The sequence below is a fragment of the Muscardinus avellanarius genome (genome assembly GCF_963383645.1).
Source record: "Muscardinus avellanarius genome assembly, chromosome: 13".
NCBI lineage: Eukaryota > Metazoa > Chordata > Mammalia > Rodentia > Gliridae > Muscardinus > Muscardinus avellanarius.
The window spans coordinates 87649268-87670275 of NC_137799.1; the positions used below are offsets into that span (position 1 = coordinate 87649268).

General features: G+C 49.0%; 1 protein-coding gene across 5 annotated transcripts in view; it reads right to left on the reverse strand.

Annotated features, from left to right (window-relative positions):
- Positions 1–1246: 1246 nt before the first annotated feature.
- The window catches only part of LOC308272683 (transducin-like enhancer protein 1), a gene marked incomplete at both ends in the record, with an annotated part of 97242 nt that continues 77480 nt past the window's right edge, over positions 1247–21008 (reverse strand). For all 5 annotated transcript variants that reach the window (XM_080709587.1, XM_080709585.1, XM_080709586.1 and 2 more), the window contains 6 exons: positions 1247–1354; positions 1452–1528; positions 2629–2779; positions 4846–4993; positions 7752–7999; positions 9760–10009. In XM_080709587.1, coding sequence (XP_080565713.1) covers positions 1247–1354; positions 1452–1528; positions 2629–2779; positions 4846–4993; positions 7752–7999; positions 9760–10009 — 982 coding nt within the window. The remainder of the gene's footprint in view (positions 1355–1451; positions 1529–2628; positions 2780–4845; positions 4994–7751; positions 8000–9759; positions 10010–21008) is intronic.

Below are 21008 nucleotides of genomic sequence, written 5' to 3' on the forward strand. Positions count from 1 at the left end.
CTTGGAAAGTTGGTTTAAGACTATTCGCTATTCTTTTCTAAAATATAAGAGGAATAACAGGTATATAAAGAATGAGGCTCATGAAGCCTTTGAAGGAGGAATCATGCTTGGTAACTTATTAAAAGCCCAGGGTTATAGATTTCATCTAATCAAATTAGCAAAAGCATGTCCACAGAGATGAAGACCAAAGATTAACGACAGATCGGTGCTGGAGCCGCAGGGACAGCCCTAATGAGAAGAGCAGGGACAAAGGCTGGGTATGGCTGGATTAAGTAAATTAATATAAGAGATCAAATAAGTATCAGTGAAGACAAAAGCAGCGACTCTCCACCTTTCTTTCACAGGATAATGAACTCCACAGCTTTCTGGGCACCCTAAATTGGAATACAAAGTCACCTACATTTCTTAAAATGCGAAGCTTAAAAAGAGAGACAGTATAGATGAGAAGAGACTGGGCTTCTAGAGAAGAGCTATTCTGCCTTCCAATGTCACGAGGAAAAAGCAAAGTTTGAATTTGTGACCTTAAACACAATGCGCTTTGATGAAGTAATTTTAGCTTCTTAAATTAAACTGTTATTAATTTACCTTCAATTACTCACAATCCCCGGTCTTGAGTTTCTGGTAATGCACGAGTTCCTGGTTTTTTGCAGACACTCACAATCAGTTCTAATGCTCCCTCTACCAATGTATGGACTTTACTTATAAAACCTATGCGGAGGATCCCAAGCCTCTGATAAAAGAAGGAGAACCACTTATTGGTACTAAAGCCTTTACTGTAATAAACCAAATATATTTACAATTTATACAAATGTTTAACCTTCAACAAAAAATACACAAAAAAAATTCACAAGATGCAAAACCAGGAAACAAGTTTGCTGGAGACACCACTGCGTGACAAGAACAGAATGCGAGGTGAACTGCAAGGGAGAGAGGAGATGTCACACGGGCAGGTGCGGGCGACAGGTGCCAGAGAGGATCGAGTGGGCTGCAGTCCCGCCCCTCAGTCCTGCGCCGCGGCTCCTCGTCCGTGTGGTCTCGGTGCTCCGTTTGGTCGTGGCAGGTAGACAGGTGACCTTCAGCTGATGAACTCATAGCCTCCTCTTTGTAGACTCAAAGTAGTTTTGTGTCAAGGTTTGGAAATAGGTTTTTCATGTGTTTTTCTTTTAAGAGTTACAGCTTCTCTATTTCTACAAATTCAAAACGTTTTGGCCCAATTCAACTATAAACGTTAAACCACATAATGCTTTCAGTAGATGACTTCATAGACGGTCGCCTTCTTGTCCCCTGAGCCAGTGACTATGTACTTATCATCCACAGAGATGTCACAGCTAAGAACCGACGAGGACTCTTTGGACTGGAAGAGAAAACAACAGGCGCGTGTGTAACGTGAAACAGATGCGGATACGCTGCTCCCTCCCAAGCTGCCACTGCAGGTCAGGACGCCTCCCTACCTGGAATATGCTGGCTCCATAGGGGGTCCGCCAGGCATTGAGGAGGTTGTCTTTCCCAGTACTCACAAACCACTTGCCTGCAATTAGCAAAGGATTATGCAGTTTTAGCAAGACTAAAATTCCTACTATGTTTTTAGAAATTTGCAATTTAATCAAAAAGTTGTGTGTGTGTGTGTGTGTGTGTGTGTAGGGGAGGGTATTAGGGATAAAACCCAGGAGCGTTCCATTACTAAGCTACATCTCCAACCCCTTTTATTTTTTGTTTTGAAGCAGGGTTTCACTAGGTTGCTGAGAGTTTCACTAAGTTGTTGAGGCTGTCTTCGAGCCTGCAATCCTCCTGTCTCAGTCTCCCAAGTCCTGGGATTACAAGTTTGCACCACCACGCCTGGCTCTGGGCAGAGGTTTTAAATCTAGGCTCTCTGGTAAATTATCCACATGATCCTGGGAGGTCAGAGGTACTGGCATCATCAGTCACTAGATGTATGACTTGTAGCACATATCCAACATACACCAGGTATTCTGATATTGAGTCAAGGGCATTGTTCTATTTTGGCTAGTCTCCTCATGACAAAATGGGAAAAGGAAGAAATAAATGTAAAAATCTAGTCATGTTTCATGACATAAAGAATATGAACAGTAAGTGCAAGCCACCATCCACCCACCCACCCATCCACCATCATCCTTTTGTTGGAATAACCGCCCACAGCGCACGAGATCAGCATCCACGTAAACTTTCCCCTCTCAATTCTCACTGGAGAGTAGAAAGAGCCAAAAATAAAAAATAAAAAAAAGTCTGGGTGCAGCTGAATGTCCCCTTTTCTGACCCAGGGTTCCTCCTCCTGACCAGGTCATAGTGACTTCTGTTGTTCCTGTCCTCTCTTCTAGAGCCCCACCCACAAGTGGAAACGACAGCCCTGCACTCCCACTCAAAACAAACGTGCATCCAAACCTTGCACTGGGCAGTTTCGTCGCCCGCTGACTTTTCTCAAATTAGCAAAACATACCAAACCAGACGTTGCTATGCTCTGAGGGACATATTAAAACAGAATGATCGCACCCAGCTGCTTGGAGGACAACATTTTTTTCCAGATAGGATCGATCTCTAACCAGATTTTTTTCATAAGTATTTTCCATTCGGGCCATCAACAGCCTCCAGTTCCCTTTCAGTTGAACTCACCACAATAAGCAAACTTGAGGGAGAGCACGCAGCTCTCGTGGAGGTGCAGCTGGTACTTGTCGGGCTTGTTCACATGCAGGACTTCCACGTTGCTGCTCTCCATGCCCACGGCCAGCCACTCCCCCGTGGGGCAGTAGCCCAGGGAGAAGATCTGGAAGAAGCGGAACAGGACCCCTGGTTATTTTCCTCAATAAACTTAGGAAGTGAAAGGGCATCAAGGGGTATGGGGGGACAGGAACAGGGGACGCACAACCTAGACTGCAGGAAAGTGTGTGGGACAAGAGGCCCGGCCCAGATGAGCCAAGCAGCATCGACCTTCATGGAACAACTGGAAAAACTGCAACTCCATCCATGAATGGAATTACGCAACTCTTAAACAGAAGGGTAATGGTTTGTGTGTTTAAGAAGTGTCCTTATCAGCTGGGCGTGGTAACGCTCATCTGTAATCCTAGTACTTGGGAGGCTGAGACAGGAGGATCACAAATTGAAGACTAGCCTAGCAACCTGAGACGCTCAGCAACCTAGAGACCCTGTTTCAAAACAAAAAATATCACCCTGTTTCAAAACAAAAAATATCAAAAGGGCTGGGGTGGGGGTGGGGGTGGGTAGCTTGGAGGTAAAATGCCTCTGGGTTCAATCCCTATTACCACAAAGGAAAGAAAGATATTAACTGAAATACTTTGGATAAAATGCTATGATGTTTGAGATTTATTTTAAAATAATCCAGTGCTTGGGGATGAAGACAGGGCAGACAAGACAAGAATGGCCATGGACCAACAGCTGCTGACGGGCAGGACAGTCCTCAGTCCTTACAGATGGAGTGAACATCTTCTGTGCTCGTATGTATGTGCGATTTGCTCGAAGTTAAAAAAGGGTGGGGGAACCAAAAATAATATTCGACTTATGTCAGGGAAGGGTAGAGCAAGGAAGACTCAATGGAGCACAGCTGCAGTCCCACGGCTTGGGGGGCCAAGACAGGAGGATCAGAGGTTTGAGGCCAGTGTTGGCAATATAGTGAGCTCATTCCAAAAATTAAATAATAAACTGGGCATGGTGAAGCAGGCCTGTAATCCCAGTACTGGGAGGCTGAGACAAAAAATCGCAGGGTGAGGCCAGTGTTGGTGATTTAGAGAAACCTTGTTTCCGAAAGAAAACAGCCAAGTGTGGTGGCACATGCCTACAATTCCAGTATTTGGGAGGCTGAGATAGGAGGTTCAGAGGTTCAAAGCCAGCCTTGGCAACTTAGCGAGACTCTCAATAACCTAGTAAGATCCTGTTTCCAAATAATAAATAAAAACTGGGCTGCGGGTGTAGCTTAGAGGTAGAAAGCTTCTGCGTTCAATCCCCAATACAAATAAATAAATGAATGAATGAATAGCACAGCACTGGGTTGGAGAGAGAGGACCCCTCAGTTTAATCTCTAGTAGCACAGACACATATACAAAAGAAACAGGGAAGACTACGAAAAAAGTTAACAAAATGTCAACAGGGGCATTAACTTTATTAGTAATATATAGGTACTTTCTGTTTCTGTCCTACTTTTCTGAGTTGAAATACATTTATTACAAAAAGAATAAATACATGCCAAGTAATGATGGAAAGAGAAATTCTGGCATCAAAAAGCACTCAGAGGTGGCGACCACCGTCTCTCCCTCGGTGAGCCGAGACAGCCGCTCTGCATCTAACGGCGTTCCATAACCCAATAACCCCCTGGGGCTGCCGTCCTGTATCACTTCAACCTTCCACAAATTTCGCCAACCTCGATGATTCCCTTGTTAAAGGGATAAGTAATAAAGTGGACATGCCCACTGTGTTTTTTAAGCCCCTTGATTCAAGGGAAACGAATGACCTTTCAGAGCTGCTGCGATTTTTCTGCTCCTAGTGGCCATCCTTGCGTGATCTTCAGGCTGTATTGAAACAGTAATCAAATCATCGGGTCAGATGGGAAGAAGAGAACACACCAAACAGTGAAGGGAAACTGCGTTATATACTCTTCACTGTGTGAATTCCTTAAGCAAACACATCTGGAGATGAAGCAGGTAACAAGCCTTCGCCTGCAGGGCTTGGGGAACCACTCGAGTTCTGGGGTTTTGCTGGAGTGCCTGTTTTCCTTGGTTATTTCAACTTAACCTGCCTGTGTGGCTGATGTCATGCTGGGGAGGGAAGGTGCCGCACCCACACCGCCTCGTAGGCCGGGGCAGGCAGAAGCCAGGTCACCTGTGAGGTGAAGTCGTGCTGCTGCAGCTGGCGGCCCTCGCGCAGGTCCCAGGACCGGACCGTGTTGTCCAAACCACCCGTCCAGAGCTTCGTGCCATCATTAGAAATGTCAATACAGCTGGCTCCGTCTGTGTGGCCCTGGAATTGCCTGATAAAACAAACCAGATTGAATAATGATTTCCTGCCAGAGCTCAAGGTAAACACTGTTGTGTTGTTAGTTTTGGACTCTGTGTCATCGTGTCAGTGTCTGCTCATGTGTAAGATCAAGCTAACCTACCCCCGAGGAGGACGGGAAACGACACCTGCAGATCTTGTTTCTTTTCGCCACCCAAGGGCTCAACAAATGGGGTGCCACTGGAGGTCGATACCCAGAAGTCAGACGAGCTACTACAGCTTCTTGAATAAACCTGACTAGAAGCAAAACTCCTCCCAGGCCTCAAGGGTAAAAGACGACAAAGGACCACGGGCATGGGCCCCACGTGTGCTCCTTAAGGAAGGATCAAGGCTTGTCCTTCGACGGTGAGCGCTGGCTCCCGGGAAGCAAGTGGACGCCTTACACATGTGGGGACAGAGACCAGCTGGCGAAGGCCTCGGTGCCAGCAGTGAGCTCGCCTGTTTGTTTGCTCGGCCTCACTAACTTCGAGAGCCCTGGATTAGGAAATCTGGACTCCTGGATGCCAAGGGTCATGCTGGTGTCCTGATCTCAGACTCACTGAGCAGAAACAAGGTAAAAGGCAAGGCAGACCCGAGGGTACCTCTGCAAGACCCGGCCAAGCTGAGCACAATATTTTCCTCACAGGGCAAGCTTATGCAGCGTTCAAAACACATCACTACAGCTGGGCGTGGTGGTGTACACTTGTAATCCCAGCATTTGGGAGCCTGAGAATGGATGATCGTGGTTCACGGGCAGCCTCAGCTACTTAGTGAGGCCCTTTGTAACTCAGTGAGACCCTGTTTCAGAATAAAAAATAGGGTTGGGGGTGTAGCTCGGAGGTAGAATGCCCCTGGGTTCCATCCCCAATACTGCAAAAAAAAAAAAAAAAAAAAAAAAAGGTATCACCAATGTGAATCAGAAGCAGGCACCTGCTGGGCACAGATGCTGGGCGAGGCAACAGGGGAGGCTAGTGGGAGAGTAACGGGGGCTGGTGGTCCGCAGGGCATGGCAGTGACCCACAGGGTCTCCATTCTGCACACTGACAGGGAGCTGGCAGCAGAAGGGCCAGGCCTCTCCTTCAGAACCAGGCAAGACCCAGCAAAGGCTACCTGGGAATTTCACCCCCCGAGGAATCACCAAGGGCCCGTTCTCATTCGTCCATTCCCCACGCCTCATCATTCCCACAGAGCTCTCAACTTTAAACTGCAGCAGAGACTGCCATTGTCGGCCTAAATTCTGAGCCAAGATATGAGCCATTATTTCAATAAATTTCCCCCACATGTTATTCCAAGATGTGTGTACACTTCAGGACGCCGCCCAGCTCAGCCCACCCCCCGCCGCCAGGTACGAGGCCCCACCCTGTTACTACTGTGATGCTGCCCGGGGTCCCCAGTACTCCAGCACCCAGCAGTTCCTTCTTCCCTCCCTCCGCCCTGACTTCTCTTCACCTCTTGGACTTTGCTAAAAACACTCTTTCTTAACTGCAGCGCCTGAGGGGCGCCCCTCGCCCTGCCCTGTGCACGACGCCGTGTCACAGGAGACTGGGAGATGTTCCGGGGACTTCCATTGATCTGTCACACAGCAGCCACTCGCCATGGTCAGTGGCAACCGAGAGGCTTGTAAGACCCTCGCCCCTTCTACCTAACAGGCCCTCGCTCAAGGGGGCCGGGTTCAGAGCGCAGACAAGAGTGAGAGTGCGGGCTCCGACCGCGGCTCCACGGCGTCCCACCACGTGTGACCCGGACGAGGCCCATAAGCCTCAGGCTCCTCATTTAGACAATACGGAGAACGGCAGCACACAAGTTATGAGGTTTAGATGGAGCGATGTTTGAAAAGTGCTTGAAGTGATATCTTGGGTGGAGGGGGAGAGGGAGCAAGAGCCTCTCTCCTGCAAGGACAGGGCCCGGCTCAATGACACTTGCTGGATTTCAACATGGAGGCTGGAAGAGAGCGGGCTCCCACAATGCCTTCTTCGGCAGCCCTCTGCACCCGCGGCCTGCGCCATCCGAGGGCCCCGCCCCTGCGCCCCAGCCTCAAAGGCGCCACGTACCAAGATGGCTTCTGAGTGGAGGTGAAATGTCACAGGAGCCAGGCTCACCTTGACTTTACTACTGACTGTCGTAGGCGCTTCCTTTTAAAAGGCCTTCCTGGGTGAGCACTGGCCCAGGTCGCAGGGCCGCAGCAGCTGCCAGGACTGGGAGGGAGGATTCTGGGAAGCTGGGCAGACCCTGTGCGCTCCCGAGGGGAATGACCCCCGAACACCTGGGTGCCTTACACGGTCATTGGGAAACACGGGTCTCTTCAAATCATTTTGAGGGTTCGCTTCATGGACTGTTCTCTATTCTAACATCCTTTTGTTTACTTTCCTCTTATCTTTCATCATTCAGCTCCTGTTTGCACAAGGTCTTAGCCAAAGCCAAAAGCATCCCTAGAATGGAGGGCATTTTTTACAGCACGCAGCCCATTTTATGCCATTCCCTGGCAAAACCAAGTCTGGTGTGTCTATATGCACCGAAGAATGACAGTGTGGAAAAGCTAAAAGTCTTGGTGGCCCCTGGCAGGGCGGCAGGGCTATAGCCCCCACAGGTGCCAACAGAGCTCAGCTTTGCACCCTAGCACCCAGCAGCCAGCCTCTTGCACCACAGGCCTCTCATACACGGGCGGGAGCCCGGGGAGCAGGTGAGGGGCAGAGGTGACATTTCACCTCCCCCTCACAGAGGGCGCCCTCCCTTAGAACTCGACCTGCGCTCACCTCACCAAGGTCTGGTTGTGCAGGTCCCACACGGCAATGTTGCCGTCGCTGCAGCACGAGAAGCAGACCTTGGAGTCGGGGCTGATGGCCAGGGCGTAGCAGGCGGGGGCCGAGGACGTCAACTCTGCTTTGATGCGCGGGGTTGGAGCCGCCAGGTCCCAGATGGACAGAGTGCTGGCCTCCCCTCCGACGATGAGAGTGCAACCGTCAGGGAGCAGCTTACAGGAACGGATGTAGTTATCCCGGTTCTGTGAAATCAGCAGGATCCAATTGTCATAACGCATTACCACGCAATGGCAGCGCTGCGTTCTGTACCTGTGCCTGGGTTTTTACTCTAGACTGGCATCTCAGGGCCACTCTTCTGTTGTAAAGGTCAGGGCCTAACGGCCACTGCCTCCTTCAAAACAGTAAACAAAACTCACAGGCTTGCTCAGCCATGTGGGAAAGCTCGGCCAGCTGTTCCTGACGCCTTGCCAGTTCACGGGCAGACCTGAAACCACCCAGGTGAAGCTAATGCATAGACTTTTTTTCTTTAATATGCTTATATTGTTACATTATAGTTTCACACTGCATATACGATGTGAAGTTCTATGAAGAACCATTTTTCAAAGCTGGTCTATGAATCCTTTATCTCTTTTTTTCCTTCCTTCCTTCCTTCCTCTTTTTTTTTTTTTTTTTTGGTGGCACTGAGGATTCCAGGGGCATTCTACCGCTGAGGTACACCCCAGCCCTATTTTTCTTTTTTATTGACACAGGGTCTTGCTAAGTTGCCGAGACTGGCCTCAAACCTGCTATCTCTTCCTGTGTCAGCCTCCCAAGTACTGAGATTACAGGTGTGTGCCTCCTGGCCTGGCTTCTTTTATCTCTTCACTTTCCATTATTACTCTTTGGAAGCTACAAACTCATTGTGTATCTGCCAGAAAAATTCTTCATCTAAAAATTTAACAGAACTGCTTTCTCAAGTTAGGACGCAGCTGTTGCCCCACACGAGCCTGCTCAGTCTAAGGAAATTGGTCAGAAGGCTCCTCTCCATGAGACAAACACATATGCAAGGAGGGGCACACTTCCAGAGCTACAAAGAGACGCACTAACAGGCCCTGTCTTTCAGGGATCAAACAACTTCCAAAGCGAATACTCCTAACTACCACAGAATATCGGGCTACACCGAATTACAAATTTCATTAAAGGAAATACAATTTTAAAGTTCTTTGACTTTTTTTTTTTTTTAAACCACACTAATAACTACCCCCTGCCCAAATCTTTTTGTCTTAAAAACACTGCTACTCTGCTTTTTGGAAGCACGGCCTCTGGAATCCTACTCTTCCAGGCAGTAAGGGTAAACTGCACCATCTGCCATTGCAGAGGGCAAGCTGGGCCGGCGGGGCAGCTCGGAGGTAGCGTGCAAAGGCCAGTGGTGTGTGGTCTGTCGATCCTGGGGTTACACTTTAGAGCCCGGAGCATGCTCTATGTCCTAGAAAAAAAATGCAAACTGGTCTCCTCAGACTCTGGGAGAAGGCGCTCACCTGCCCCGGGAAAGCATTCCTATTGCTCCTGGCTTATTGACTGTGGCCCTGGGTCTCCGCAGTATCATCCTGTAGCCCTTCCCCGATGACCTTGTGGCAGTGAAACCAAAGCAGCTCTTCTTCCAGGGCCCCCTTAATAACGAGGCCCCCACTGAGCCGCGGAAGTGAAAAGCGGACGGGGCTGCGGGTCAGAGTCCAGGCCTGGCTGTGCCTTCCTCTGTCCAGGGGAAACCCGCTTTCACGGTACAAGGAGAGCTTTCTGTGAACCGCTGTAGAGCAGTTAGAAAAAGAAATCCATCCGCGCTGGGCCCTAACCACAGCAACAGATGAAACCCCACTTAAGGGCGGGGGTGGGTTGCTGAGCGGCTAACCGGAAACAGAGGGGCTTCCATCTCCTCCTAATAGGAATAAAACCCAGGCCCGGATGCAGTTGCCTTCTGAGTCCCCAGGGGCAATTACGCGGTGCCCCAGGGCCGCTCACTCACCAGACAGTCGAGCTGAGAGACGGGACTCTTGTTGCCAGGGTGGCTGATGTCCCAGACCTTCACGCAGCCCTTGCCGCCCGTGTACACGTGCCTCGTGGGGTTGCTGATGGTCACTGCACACACCACCTCCCCGTGGTTGAGCGTGTTGATCTGGCGGGCGTGGCGGGGGATTCCGGGTCCGATGAGGGCGTCAGGGGGAAAGGGCACGGGCTGCATCTGGCCGTCTGCGGTGACGTGGAAGGAGTAGGCACTTTGGAGAGAGGAAACCCAGCGAACATGAAGGGATTAGCCGTGGCCTCAGCCCTGCCTAGGGCAGACCTTTCTCCACAATGGTTTCCCTCTTGAAATTCACACCAGCAAAAGCCAAACTTATGGGACAAATTTAAAATAAACAGCTGGGCGTGGTGGCACACGCCTGCAACCCCAGTATTTGCGAGGCTGAGACAGAGGATCATAGGTTCTCAGCCAGCCTCAGCAACTTGGCCAGGCCCTCCACAACTTAGTGAGAACCTGTCTCAAATGAAAAGAATAAATGTCCCTGGATTCTACTCCCAGTACCACAAAAAATAAAATAATAAAAATTGAAATTAACAAAAAAGCTGGGGGTGTAGCTCAGAGGTAGAAAGCCCCTGAGCTCAATCCCTGTACCACAAAACAAACAAACAAATAACAAATATATCAATAAAGAAATGGTAAACCAGGTGTAATCCCAGCACTTGGGAGGCTGAGACAGGAGGATCGCACAGGTTCAAAGCTAACCTCAGCTACTAAGTGAGGCTCTCAGCAACTTAGTGAGACCCTGTTTCCAAATAAAGTATAAAATAGGTCTAGGAGTATAGCCTGGTGGTAAAAAAGCCAATGGGTTCTACTCCCAGTACCACAAGGAAGGAAGGAAGGAAGGAAGGAAGGAAGGAAGGAAAAAGACAAGAATATTGGTGGTGTTAAAAGATAACCATACTGAATCCCATTTAAAATTAAGATTAAAGCCGGGCGTGGTGGTATACGCTTGTAATCCCTGCGCTTGGGAGGCAGACAGGAGGATTGCACAGGTTCGAAGCCAGCCGCGCTGGTTTAAGAGACCCTGTTTCCAAATAAAAATATAAAATAGGTCTGGGAGTATAGCCCGGAGAAGGGTTCCATCCCCAGTACCACCACCAAAGATTAAAAAATGATGGTTATTCATTTTAGAATAACCAAACCCCAGCATAAAATGTGCTTCCAAATTAAAAGAAAACTCTTTCTCCCATGTATCTCGTATAGTACTGTGATTTCCTAGTATCTCGTATAGTACTGTGATTTCCTAGTTTTATACCATAATCCCTTTGGGTTAAGATGAGGCCCTCACATACTCTTAATACCCAGCACCGTAGCCAGGGCGATGGCGCCGCCACCTGCTATCCTTGTACTTGGGAGGCTGAGAAAGGAGAATCAGCGGTCCAAAGACAGCCTCGGCACTCAGTGAGACTCTCTGCCACTTAGCAAGACCCTATTTTATTTTTTCAAAATAAACAATAAGCCAGGCGTGGTGGTGCACGCTTGTAATCCCAGTACTTGGAAGGCTGAGACAGGAAGATCGCAGGTCGTGGCCAGCCTCAGCGATTTATGAGGCCCTCCACAACTTATTAGGACCCTGTTTCAAATAAAGAAAAACAGGGCTGGGGGTGTAGCTTGAAGGCAGAATGCCCCGGGGTTCCATCCCCAGTACCAAAAAATAAAAAATAAAAAAAATAAAAAATAGGGCCGGGGGTGTAGCTCTGAGGTAGAACCCCAGCCCCCCCCCCCGTTCACACATATGTATACAAAAATAATAAATTGGTAAATACTATATTTTAGCAGCAACAACAACAACAAAAAAAATAGCTTTTCATCAATTTAAGGCTTGGATCCCAAATTTATTTTATTTTAGTATAACCAAGAGAAAAAAGGAGATTCTCTTACATCAAGTGGTTTTGTGGCAGAGATTTAATTTTTCAGACAGATCTTGGTATGTTGCCTTGGGCTCAGGTGACCTTCCACCTCTGCTAGGACTACAGGTGCACACCACTGTTGCCACCAAGACTGATTTTTTAAAGAGATGAATGTGACCATATTTTAGTTTCCTATTCAAGAGTCTTCCGTGCCCACCTTGATCACCAACCCATCTAACTTAAGGCAGCAAGGCCCCAGCTAAAGACTGCCCTTCCCCGCTCCACCTTACAGGCAGGCCTGCGTCCTGACCCTATGAGAGGGTCGGGAGCTGCTGGGTGGCAATTTAGGATCTTCACCTGAAGGTCGGAGGGGAAAGAGGGTCACACAGGAACTCTGCGTTCTGTTCAATTTTGCTGTGTATCTCAAACTGCACTCAAAAACAAAGTACGCCAGGCGTGCCAGCGCACGTTTGTAATCCCAGTACTTGGGACCGCAGGTTCCTGGCCAGTCTCAGCTACTTAGGCCATTTGCAACTTAGTGAGACCATGTTTCAAAATAAGAAATTAAAAAAAAAAAAATAGGGCTGTGGATGTAGCTCAGAGGTAGAAGGTTCCTGGGTTCAATCTCCAGTGAAAGGAGAAAGAAAGAAAGAAAGAAAGAAAGAAAGAAAGAAAGAAAGAAAGAAAGAAAGAAAGAAGAGAGAAAGAAGGAAGAAACAAAGAGGACAAGGATATGCCTGCTCTCTTTTTTTTTTCTCCTTTCCACTGCCTGCGCTGAGCAGAGCAAGATGACTGGAGCTCCTGCAGCCCTTTTGGACTGTGAGGTCACTTTGGCGATGGAAATCAAGTGCTGAGGGAGGTAGAGAGAAAGATGGGACGTGCAGGCTCGGTGACACTGAGGGCCATACACTGCTGTGGGCTGCTCAGAGCCAGTGTCTTACAGAGATCAAAAATAAGTGTCCACGTTACTTAAGCTACTGACTTCCCCTGTTAAAGAGAATGAACCTAGCTGCACAAATCTATTACCATACCAAAATTCGACACTTTTTTTTTAGTTCCAATAAACTAAATTATTTTTAAGCTCCAAGATATAACATATTTGAACAATATAAAACATTCGCCAGAAAAAGACACCTTAGAGAATGGTAGAAACAGAAGTGCGGATGTTTTTACTCCATGCTCTGTGTTGGAAATCACTACTTCCCTGCTGTATCTGAGTAGCCCTAGGAGAGCAAGAAGTTCACACCATAAAGAAGAAATAAAGCACACAACATCCTCCTTCCCAGGAGCCCCCGGGACATCCATCCGGGCCCTTCCTGGAACCTGTCATCGACACCTCTACATATGCAAACACCATGAGCTAACACCGAATTTCAATTTTCATCTTAATACCAACTCAAATTTTGTGAAATAAATTAGCAGGCACAAAACTGAAAACTGGTTAAAAAAAAAAAAAAAAAAAAAAAAAAAAACAAGTCTCAACTAGCCTGCATTTGAAATCCACCTGTGTTAACTTGGAAAGAAAATGCGGATACCAAATACATAAAGACTTTCAAACTTCCCCTCCTCCCAACCCAAGGTCTCGATCTTAGATATCTGTTACCTCCTGGAAAATCTGTTTGGCCCAAATATTTAATGTTTAGCCTTAATTTGAATAACTGAGCACACATAATAGGACACAATTTTAGATATCTGTTATCTCCTGGAAAATCTGTTTGGCCCAAATATTTGTTACCCTTAATTTGAGTAAGTGAGCACACGTAATAAGAAACCACACAGAATGGTCTGGGAAATAAATATGTACATGAAACAGTCTACCTGAGAGCCCTCACATCACTAAAGCACCACATATCTTCGTGTGTGTGTGTGTGTACACAAGTGCGTGCACACACACACACACACACACACACACACACACACACACCTGAAGGATTGAACCCAGGGTCTCATGCATGCTAGACAAATACTATACCACTGAGCTAAATCCCTGGCCTTTTTATTTTATTCTGAAGCAGAGGCAGAGTCTCACTAAGTTACTCAGGCTGGCCTTGAACTTTGATCCCTCTGCCTCGGCCTCCTGGGTCCTGCGCTTACAGGCGAGCACCACAGTGTCTAGCTAAGTCTCACGGGTTTTCACCCCACAGGATCCGCTGGTGCTCTCAGCAATCTACAAAGTCCACACGCCCTCTCACAGCGAGGTGAAGGTTCCCTATGGCCCTTAACACGGGGCACCTGGGGTTATAACCAAATACCACTTGGTTGCTCTTGAAGACAGGGCCACACTTGAAGTCTACTCACGTTCTACGAGAACTCTGGGCTTTCAATAACTGCGGCAGGACAAAGCCTATAGACAGGTACCAGGAACCGAGTGTGAAAATAACAAGTTTCCCAGGTGACTGAAGGGACGACAAATGAGTTTTCATAGAACAAAACCACTGGGTTACGCGCACTCTGTAGGAATGACGGTCAGGATGGGGAGAGCCGGCTTCCCGAAGCCCTCTCGCTGTGAGCGATGGAGTGGGGTTCTGCCCTCTGTAAACCACCGGTCAAGGCGAGTGTCTCTAGGTGAGGCAGAGGGCTCATCGGGAGCCCTTGCAGTGATCCCCGATTTTCAGGGGAAGGAAATTTTATCTTGCTTCAACTGGAGCCCTGCTTATTATAAGCTGGAATGTTCCAGATTAAAATAGTCGCCCAGAGTGCGGGCCGGAGATGTGTGCACTGGTCTCTGGAAGACACTCACCCTCTCCCGGGTGTCCTCTCCTCTCAACAGCACAGGAGGCCTGCGATCAGCGTGCTGGGGCGATTTAAAATTGATTCGCAGAGCAGTGAACTGCTGCCAGAAGCCGCGAGCATCTGTCTGTCTCAGGGGAAGCCAGGGTGGATGTTAATACATCAGTCACAGGGGGCCTCCCGGGAAGCGGTGCTGCCGCGGGGCTGGAGAGCCTCGTCAAATGAACAAAGTGGAGCAGAGGGCCAAGGGGCTCAAGGAGGGGTCTGCGCCAAGGAATGAGAGCAGCAAAGCAGATCACCGGGCATTACTTACTCACCTACAAAGACCAAACGTGCCTAAGAAAAGATCACACTGCTGGCTCTTCATAACCGTGCCAGAGAAATCCCAGAAGGAAACTTGCCTTTTCTACGTCTTGAGGCGTTGGGGGAAGTATAAGCAACCAGGGAGGGAAATCCATAAACAGAGTGAATAAGTCAGCCCTCCTCCCTTATCCACAGAGACACATTTCCAAACTCCTGGCAGATGCCAGAAGCCAGAGCACAGAGCCCTGTATGTGCTTACTATGTTCTTCCCTGAACACACATGCCTAGGATAAAATGTAAGACATGTGAAGGAATGTTAAGAGATTACCAACAATCAGTAATAAAGCAGAACTCTACTAATGCACACTAATTAAGTTTATGTGAATGTGATCACTACCTCTCAGAAAAACAGCATTTCGCTTTTCGCCTACGGGAAGCACGTCAGAGCTTCTCTGGACTGTGTCTGCACCACCAGCACCACCCCTCTTGTGATGTGGGGACACTGCGATACCACAACAGCTGACCTGATCGCTGAGGCAGCTACCAAGTGACTAAGGGCAGGTAGCACATACCTCGTGGACACTGTGGCAAGGGGGAGTTTCACGTGCCAGGCAGGATGGAACAAGACTTCATCATAATACTCAGAATGGCACACACTTTAAAATCCTGGGATTAATTTATTTTTGCATTGGAACACTTTCAGACTGCAGTTGACCATGGGTGATTGAAACCACGCAAGATAAAAGTGCAGATTATGCAAGGGAGCCTAGAGTCTCCATAAATATCCCTCACACCAGAATTCAGGATAAAGCCAAACACAAAAGACTGTGCAGAGAATGAGTGCCTTGACACACGCTCAGGCACCAGAAAAATCCATCACTGTGCCCAGCCCAGGGTGGAGGTTACCGCTGGTGACTGGGAGGGGCCTCCGAGAGGTGCTTCCGTAGTGTGAGTCCTGCTCAGTCCCTCGTCCGGGGACAGCCGACAAGCCTGGCTCCCTTGGTGCCAAGCAGCTGAGCTACAAACATGTGAAGGCGGACCTTTCTGTACATGCACTGTATTTCAGTTCCTAAAATTTAGCATCCTGATTTACTCGAGACAAAGTGGAGGGAAGCCCTCTGAGCAACACATGCGCTAGCTTAGGTCCACAGCCACGCTGGGAGCCCTGACGCTGGCACTGCACGGGCCTCCGAAGCCCAGTCCCACTCGCCAGCGGCACCAAACCCCGGCCTTCCTGACTGGCCAGCCTGCAGCGGATAACATGTCTGTTTTCCTGATCTGTAAGACGGAAATAATACCAAAATGTCAACATCACCTTCTAGTAAGTACAGCGTTACACAGATTACTGAGATAGCAGCTGCACGACCTTCAGCACAGCACTTGCCGCCCGCAGTGGGCCTCAGGAAATGAGTAATGTCATTAGACCCCCAGGACTTTAACAAAAGAAAAGTAAGGCTATGTTGGATCGGAGCTCTTATCTCCACCTTGGGCAGGTGTGAGCGCCAGAGAAAACAGGAGGGGAGGAAGATGCACAGTGGGAATTGGGAAAGCACGGGAAGAGGCAAGATCACAAAATTCATCACAGACGGGGAGCGGGAGGCGAGGCGTTGTTCCCGCACCGCACCCTGTTGGAGAGGATGCTCCGACAGGACTGCGGCGCCGTGGGGCAGGAAGGCGCGCCTGGAGTCGCGGTGAGGGGCCACCTTCCCGACGGTCAGCTGCCCCTCCTGGGAGCCCCGCGGGTGAGCCTGCCCCAAACCTGAGATATGGATGGCTTCTCATTCTGGAATCTGGTGGCAGAATGAGAAGTTGAAAGAAGAAAGCTTGGCACACTTCACAGATCTAAAAATGGAACGCAATCGATCCTGGTTGGGAGCGGGGACTTTCCATGAGAGGGGAAGGGCTTGGAGGAAGAGACTGCCGCGAGGAAGCAGGTTGTTCTTCGGATCACACTGGCTGCTGCTAATCAAACTACACTGTTCTGCGGCCAGAGGAAAACAGGTGTTTACAGACTTGTCAGTTTGCTGGAAATAGAACTGCGGTGGCAGAAGCAAGTCCACAGTAACAAAGACTCGCCGGCCCTGGGAAGGAGGACCGGGGCCAAGCTCTAAGTGTCTGGGGACTCGGCACCGCTGTCTCAACAAGTCTCAAAAATCCCATCACGTCGAAAACCTCCACTCGATCTCCAAGCTCTCCGGAGCTCCCGAGGCCCTTTACATCTTAGTATCCACAAGTCTTGCTTGATGTGACCCTCAACTCCTAGGCAAGCGAGACAGCAGGCCGGTCCCCTAAGATGTGGCATGCGCCCCATCTTGGAGCTGCACAGACTGTTCCTTCCAGCCGACAACAGCAGCGCCTCTCCTGGGTCCGTGTCCCCAGGCAGGGCGACTTCTCCAGGGTCCTGGCTCTTCCGACGAATCTCTGCTACAGCATTTTTCACACTGGACATTTCTGTTCGTCCTCTTCCAGAATTCTTCAGAGACATGTGGGATGACTTCACCGGCCTAGGTAGAGCCGGCGCTCACGCAGTGGCTCAGAAGGCCACAGTTCAGGGCTGCTCTCTGCTCGTTAGAAACTGAGGTAGGAAACGTGGTTCTGGTGAGGAAGACAAGCTCCAGCAAGAAGGCAGACCAGCTGGGGCACACCTGCCATTTCCAAAGGAAAGTCCAGCAGCGGAGCCAACTGTGGCTGAGAGGTGCTGCCTGTGCCCAAGGGAAAAGGCAGTCCCTGGGGGGCAAAAGACAAGAGCAGCCACAGCGAGGAGGGGAAACCAAGGCTTCCCCCAGGGAGCTCCCCAACCACGGCTCCCGGGACGGGCTCCTGCCGTGCCTGGACGGTGCAGCCCGGCCCGCTCAGGGGAGCACAGAGGTGCAGGTCAAGGGTACAGCTTCAGGGCAGGCACCAGGGATGCGGGGCCCACAGCGTGTTGCCCGGGGCCTCCTTTCCCTATTTTACAAATGGGTCCTGATAAAACTCAGACTGTGAGCGGGCCTGCTGAGTGTACAGTACCTGAAGCCACACGTGGAAGCACTGGAAGAGAAGTGTGAAGAAGAGCGTGTGTTCGAAGGGGGCGGCGTACTGTCCCTCGTTAGGCAGAGGTGGGAGAGGCGAGCAACAGGCACCAAGTGACTCACGATGACAGCACAGCCCCTCCCCACTGCCACCTCCGATGGCCCCTCAAGAGGGACAACGTGGCCAGGCACAGCGGCACGCACCTGCCTGTGATCCTAGTACTTGGGAGGCCCAGACAGGAAGATCGTAGGTTCAACACGAGCCTCAGTACTTAGCAAAACCTTTAGCACCTCATTTAAAATAAACAAAATAGGGCTGGGTATATAGCTCAGAGATAGAACGCTCCTGGGTTCAATTTAAAAAAAAAAAAAAGTAATAATAAGGGGACGCCGATGGGAGTCCCATAGGGAGGGAGACACCTTCCCATAGTAACGAGCAATGTCAGGCAAGCAACCGTAGTCACTGCCTCACTCTGGGAGCCTGCCTGACGCAGACAGCGCTGAGGACTGGGGCCACCTGGCTCCCTCTAAATAGATAAGGATTATGGAACTTATGATTTGGAGAGTGGGAAGGGAGCAAAGGACGATGATGTGGGGATCATAAGAAAATGATGAGCCTTGTGCATGTATGAATGTATCCCTCTACAGAACTACAACACATCAGTGAAAGTATAAAAAAGAAACTAGGAGCTTTCTTATTATAGGATTTCAAGGGGAAAAAAATAGGTCTTTAGGTATTGAATTCACCTGCTTATGAGTAAAATCTTGTTAGTATAACAGTCTTTACTTTTTTTATTTTGGTGGTACTGGGGATTGAACCCAGAGGTATTCTACCTCTGAGCTACAACCCAGCCCTAGTTTTTTTTTTTCTTTTATTCTTTATCTTGATATAGGGTCTCACCAAGTTGCAAGGGGGCCTCACTAAGTAGCTGAGGCTGGCCCTGAACCTGCACCCCTCCTGCCTCAGCCTCCCAAGTACTGACATTACAAGCGTGCCCGCCATGCCCAGCTAACAGTCTTTACTGTTAATTTACGGGGTGTGTGGAGGGTCGAGTCAGCACATCTAACCCATAACATCTGTAGAATTCTTTACATCTGGCAAGATTTTTCCAGTTGGCATAGGATACAATTCCTTATTTGGAAGACAGCACTTCTCTATCAATGGATAGAGGGCTATATAACAGATTGCAAGCATTAGAATAGGAGACTTTTTCTTTCCCTGTTTAGCTGAATGTTTCAATGTTCATTTATTAAAGGCAAATACGAAACTTCTTAAAGTAGGTATGAAAGAGATTATAAGCAGAGAAACTAAAAAGCAATGGCCCATTGGATAAACAGTTTTCCCAGCCAGTCAGCATTTAAGATTCTATGTTCTAGGACCTACTTCAACCCGTGGTCAATAGACCAGTAAGCTCCTGCCACTGCCTGAAAAAATGAGTTAAACACTGCGAAGCCATGAGATATTGACAAACTTTTGAACGTGCCGGGGCAGGAACAAGGCTGCTATGCAAAGCCAAGACACACACACATTCAGATTCGTGGAGAGAAAAAGAAAAAATTGTCAACCTGCTATAGTAGTGCACTCCTGTAATCCTAGTAGTTGGAGTGTTTGAGGCAGGAAGGTTACAGGTTCAGAGCCAGCCTCAACTGAGTAAGGCTCTCAGCAACTTAGTGAGACCCTGTTTACAAATTAAGAAAAAAAAGAGTCAGGTGTGGCAGCACACCCTTGTAATCCCGATACTTGAGGAGCTGAGAGAAGAGGATCACAGGTTCTCAGCCAGCCGCAGCAACTTGTGAAACCCTCTGTACTTAGACTCTATTTTCAAGTAATAAAATAAGGCTGGGGTGTAGCTTAGAGATAGAACCTCCTTAGGTTCAAACCCCAGGACCTCCCCAACACATACACACACACAGAAATAGGGCTGGGAGTATAACGTGGAGTTAGAACACGCCTGAGTTCATTCCCCAGCACATACCTCTCCACCACAAAGAAGGAAAAGACTGTTTTCAAATCATAATTTAAAAACCTTAGCAAAGCAACCACTTGTCATAGACAACTGTGCAAACGCAAGCAAGAAAAGTAAAAGCTACATCTGTACCTCAAACACTCAAGTATTTAGGTGGGTGAAGGGGGAAAGAGAAATGGAGGGAGGGAATGTGGTAGATACACGATATCTAAGATGGGACCTGGCCTCAAGAGAGCCTCAGGCAATCAGCGACCCATTCCCAGATCATCAGAGGGTAGAAAGACACACACTAAACCAAAGCCCCAAGACAATAACAAGGCGCATGATAGGCTCAGACTTTTAGCATCTGATGGGCCACCCAAACCCACTGTCCGGATGGTTAACTTTATGTATCAACTTGAATAGGCCAGCAAATGCCCAGAGGGCTGGAGAGAGAGATTGACACTAACACTGTCAAGTGGTCTGAGTAAAGAAGGCCCATCCTCTCCAATGAGTGTCTTCTGGCGTCAGCCTGCCTCTAAGGGTCTGAATAGAACAAGACATTAGAGGATGGGTCAGCGTGCCCGCCCCACTTCTCAGGCCTCCACTTGGGGGATCAGCATGCCCGCCCCACTTCTCAGGCCTCCACTTGGGGGGTCAGCGTGCCCGCCCCACTTCTCAGGCCTCCACTTGGGGGGTCAGCGTGCCCGCCCCACTTCTCAGGCCTCCACCTGGCTCCCCTGGGCGTCTAGCTTGCACACGGGAGATCACGCCATTTCCGTCTCCATAATCAAGGGAGGGGAGCCAAGCCCTCTCTTTCTTTCTCTCTCATCTGTCATCATCATATTGGTTCTGTTTCTCTTAAGAACCCTACTACTATCCTACCAAATATAAAGAGGATCGGATTTTCTAAGTCTGCTAAATAAACGAGCTGTGGACTCTAGGATCCTCAACAGGAACCAGAAGAGGAATGGAAAAGTAGGGAAAGGGGAAGCTGCGGGGCGCTGAACCGTCTCCTTGGCTGGAAGCTGGGGATGGTCTCTAGTCACTGCTGCAAAACATGTTTTCCTAGGAGGCAATTTTGCCTCAAAGGCAGTCAAGATTTGCCCCCACCCTCTTTAGGATCTAAATCCAAAAACGTACTTTAAAGGTTTCTGTGGACACCAAACAAGTGGGTAGAAGATTTCTGAATTACATGTCTGGCGTTAAAACACAGGGTCAAGGGACCTGGAACTAACCTAGAGTCTGAGGCCAAGCTGTTATTAGTCTGTGTTATTGCTGCCCTCGAGGTGCTACTCTCTGAGGCAGGCAGAACCCAGCCCTCAGGTATTTTATTTATAGGGAGAAGAGTA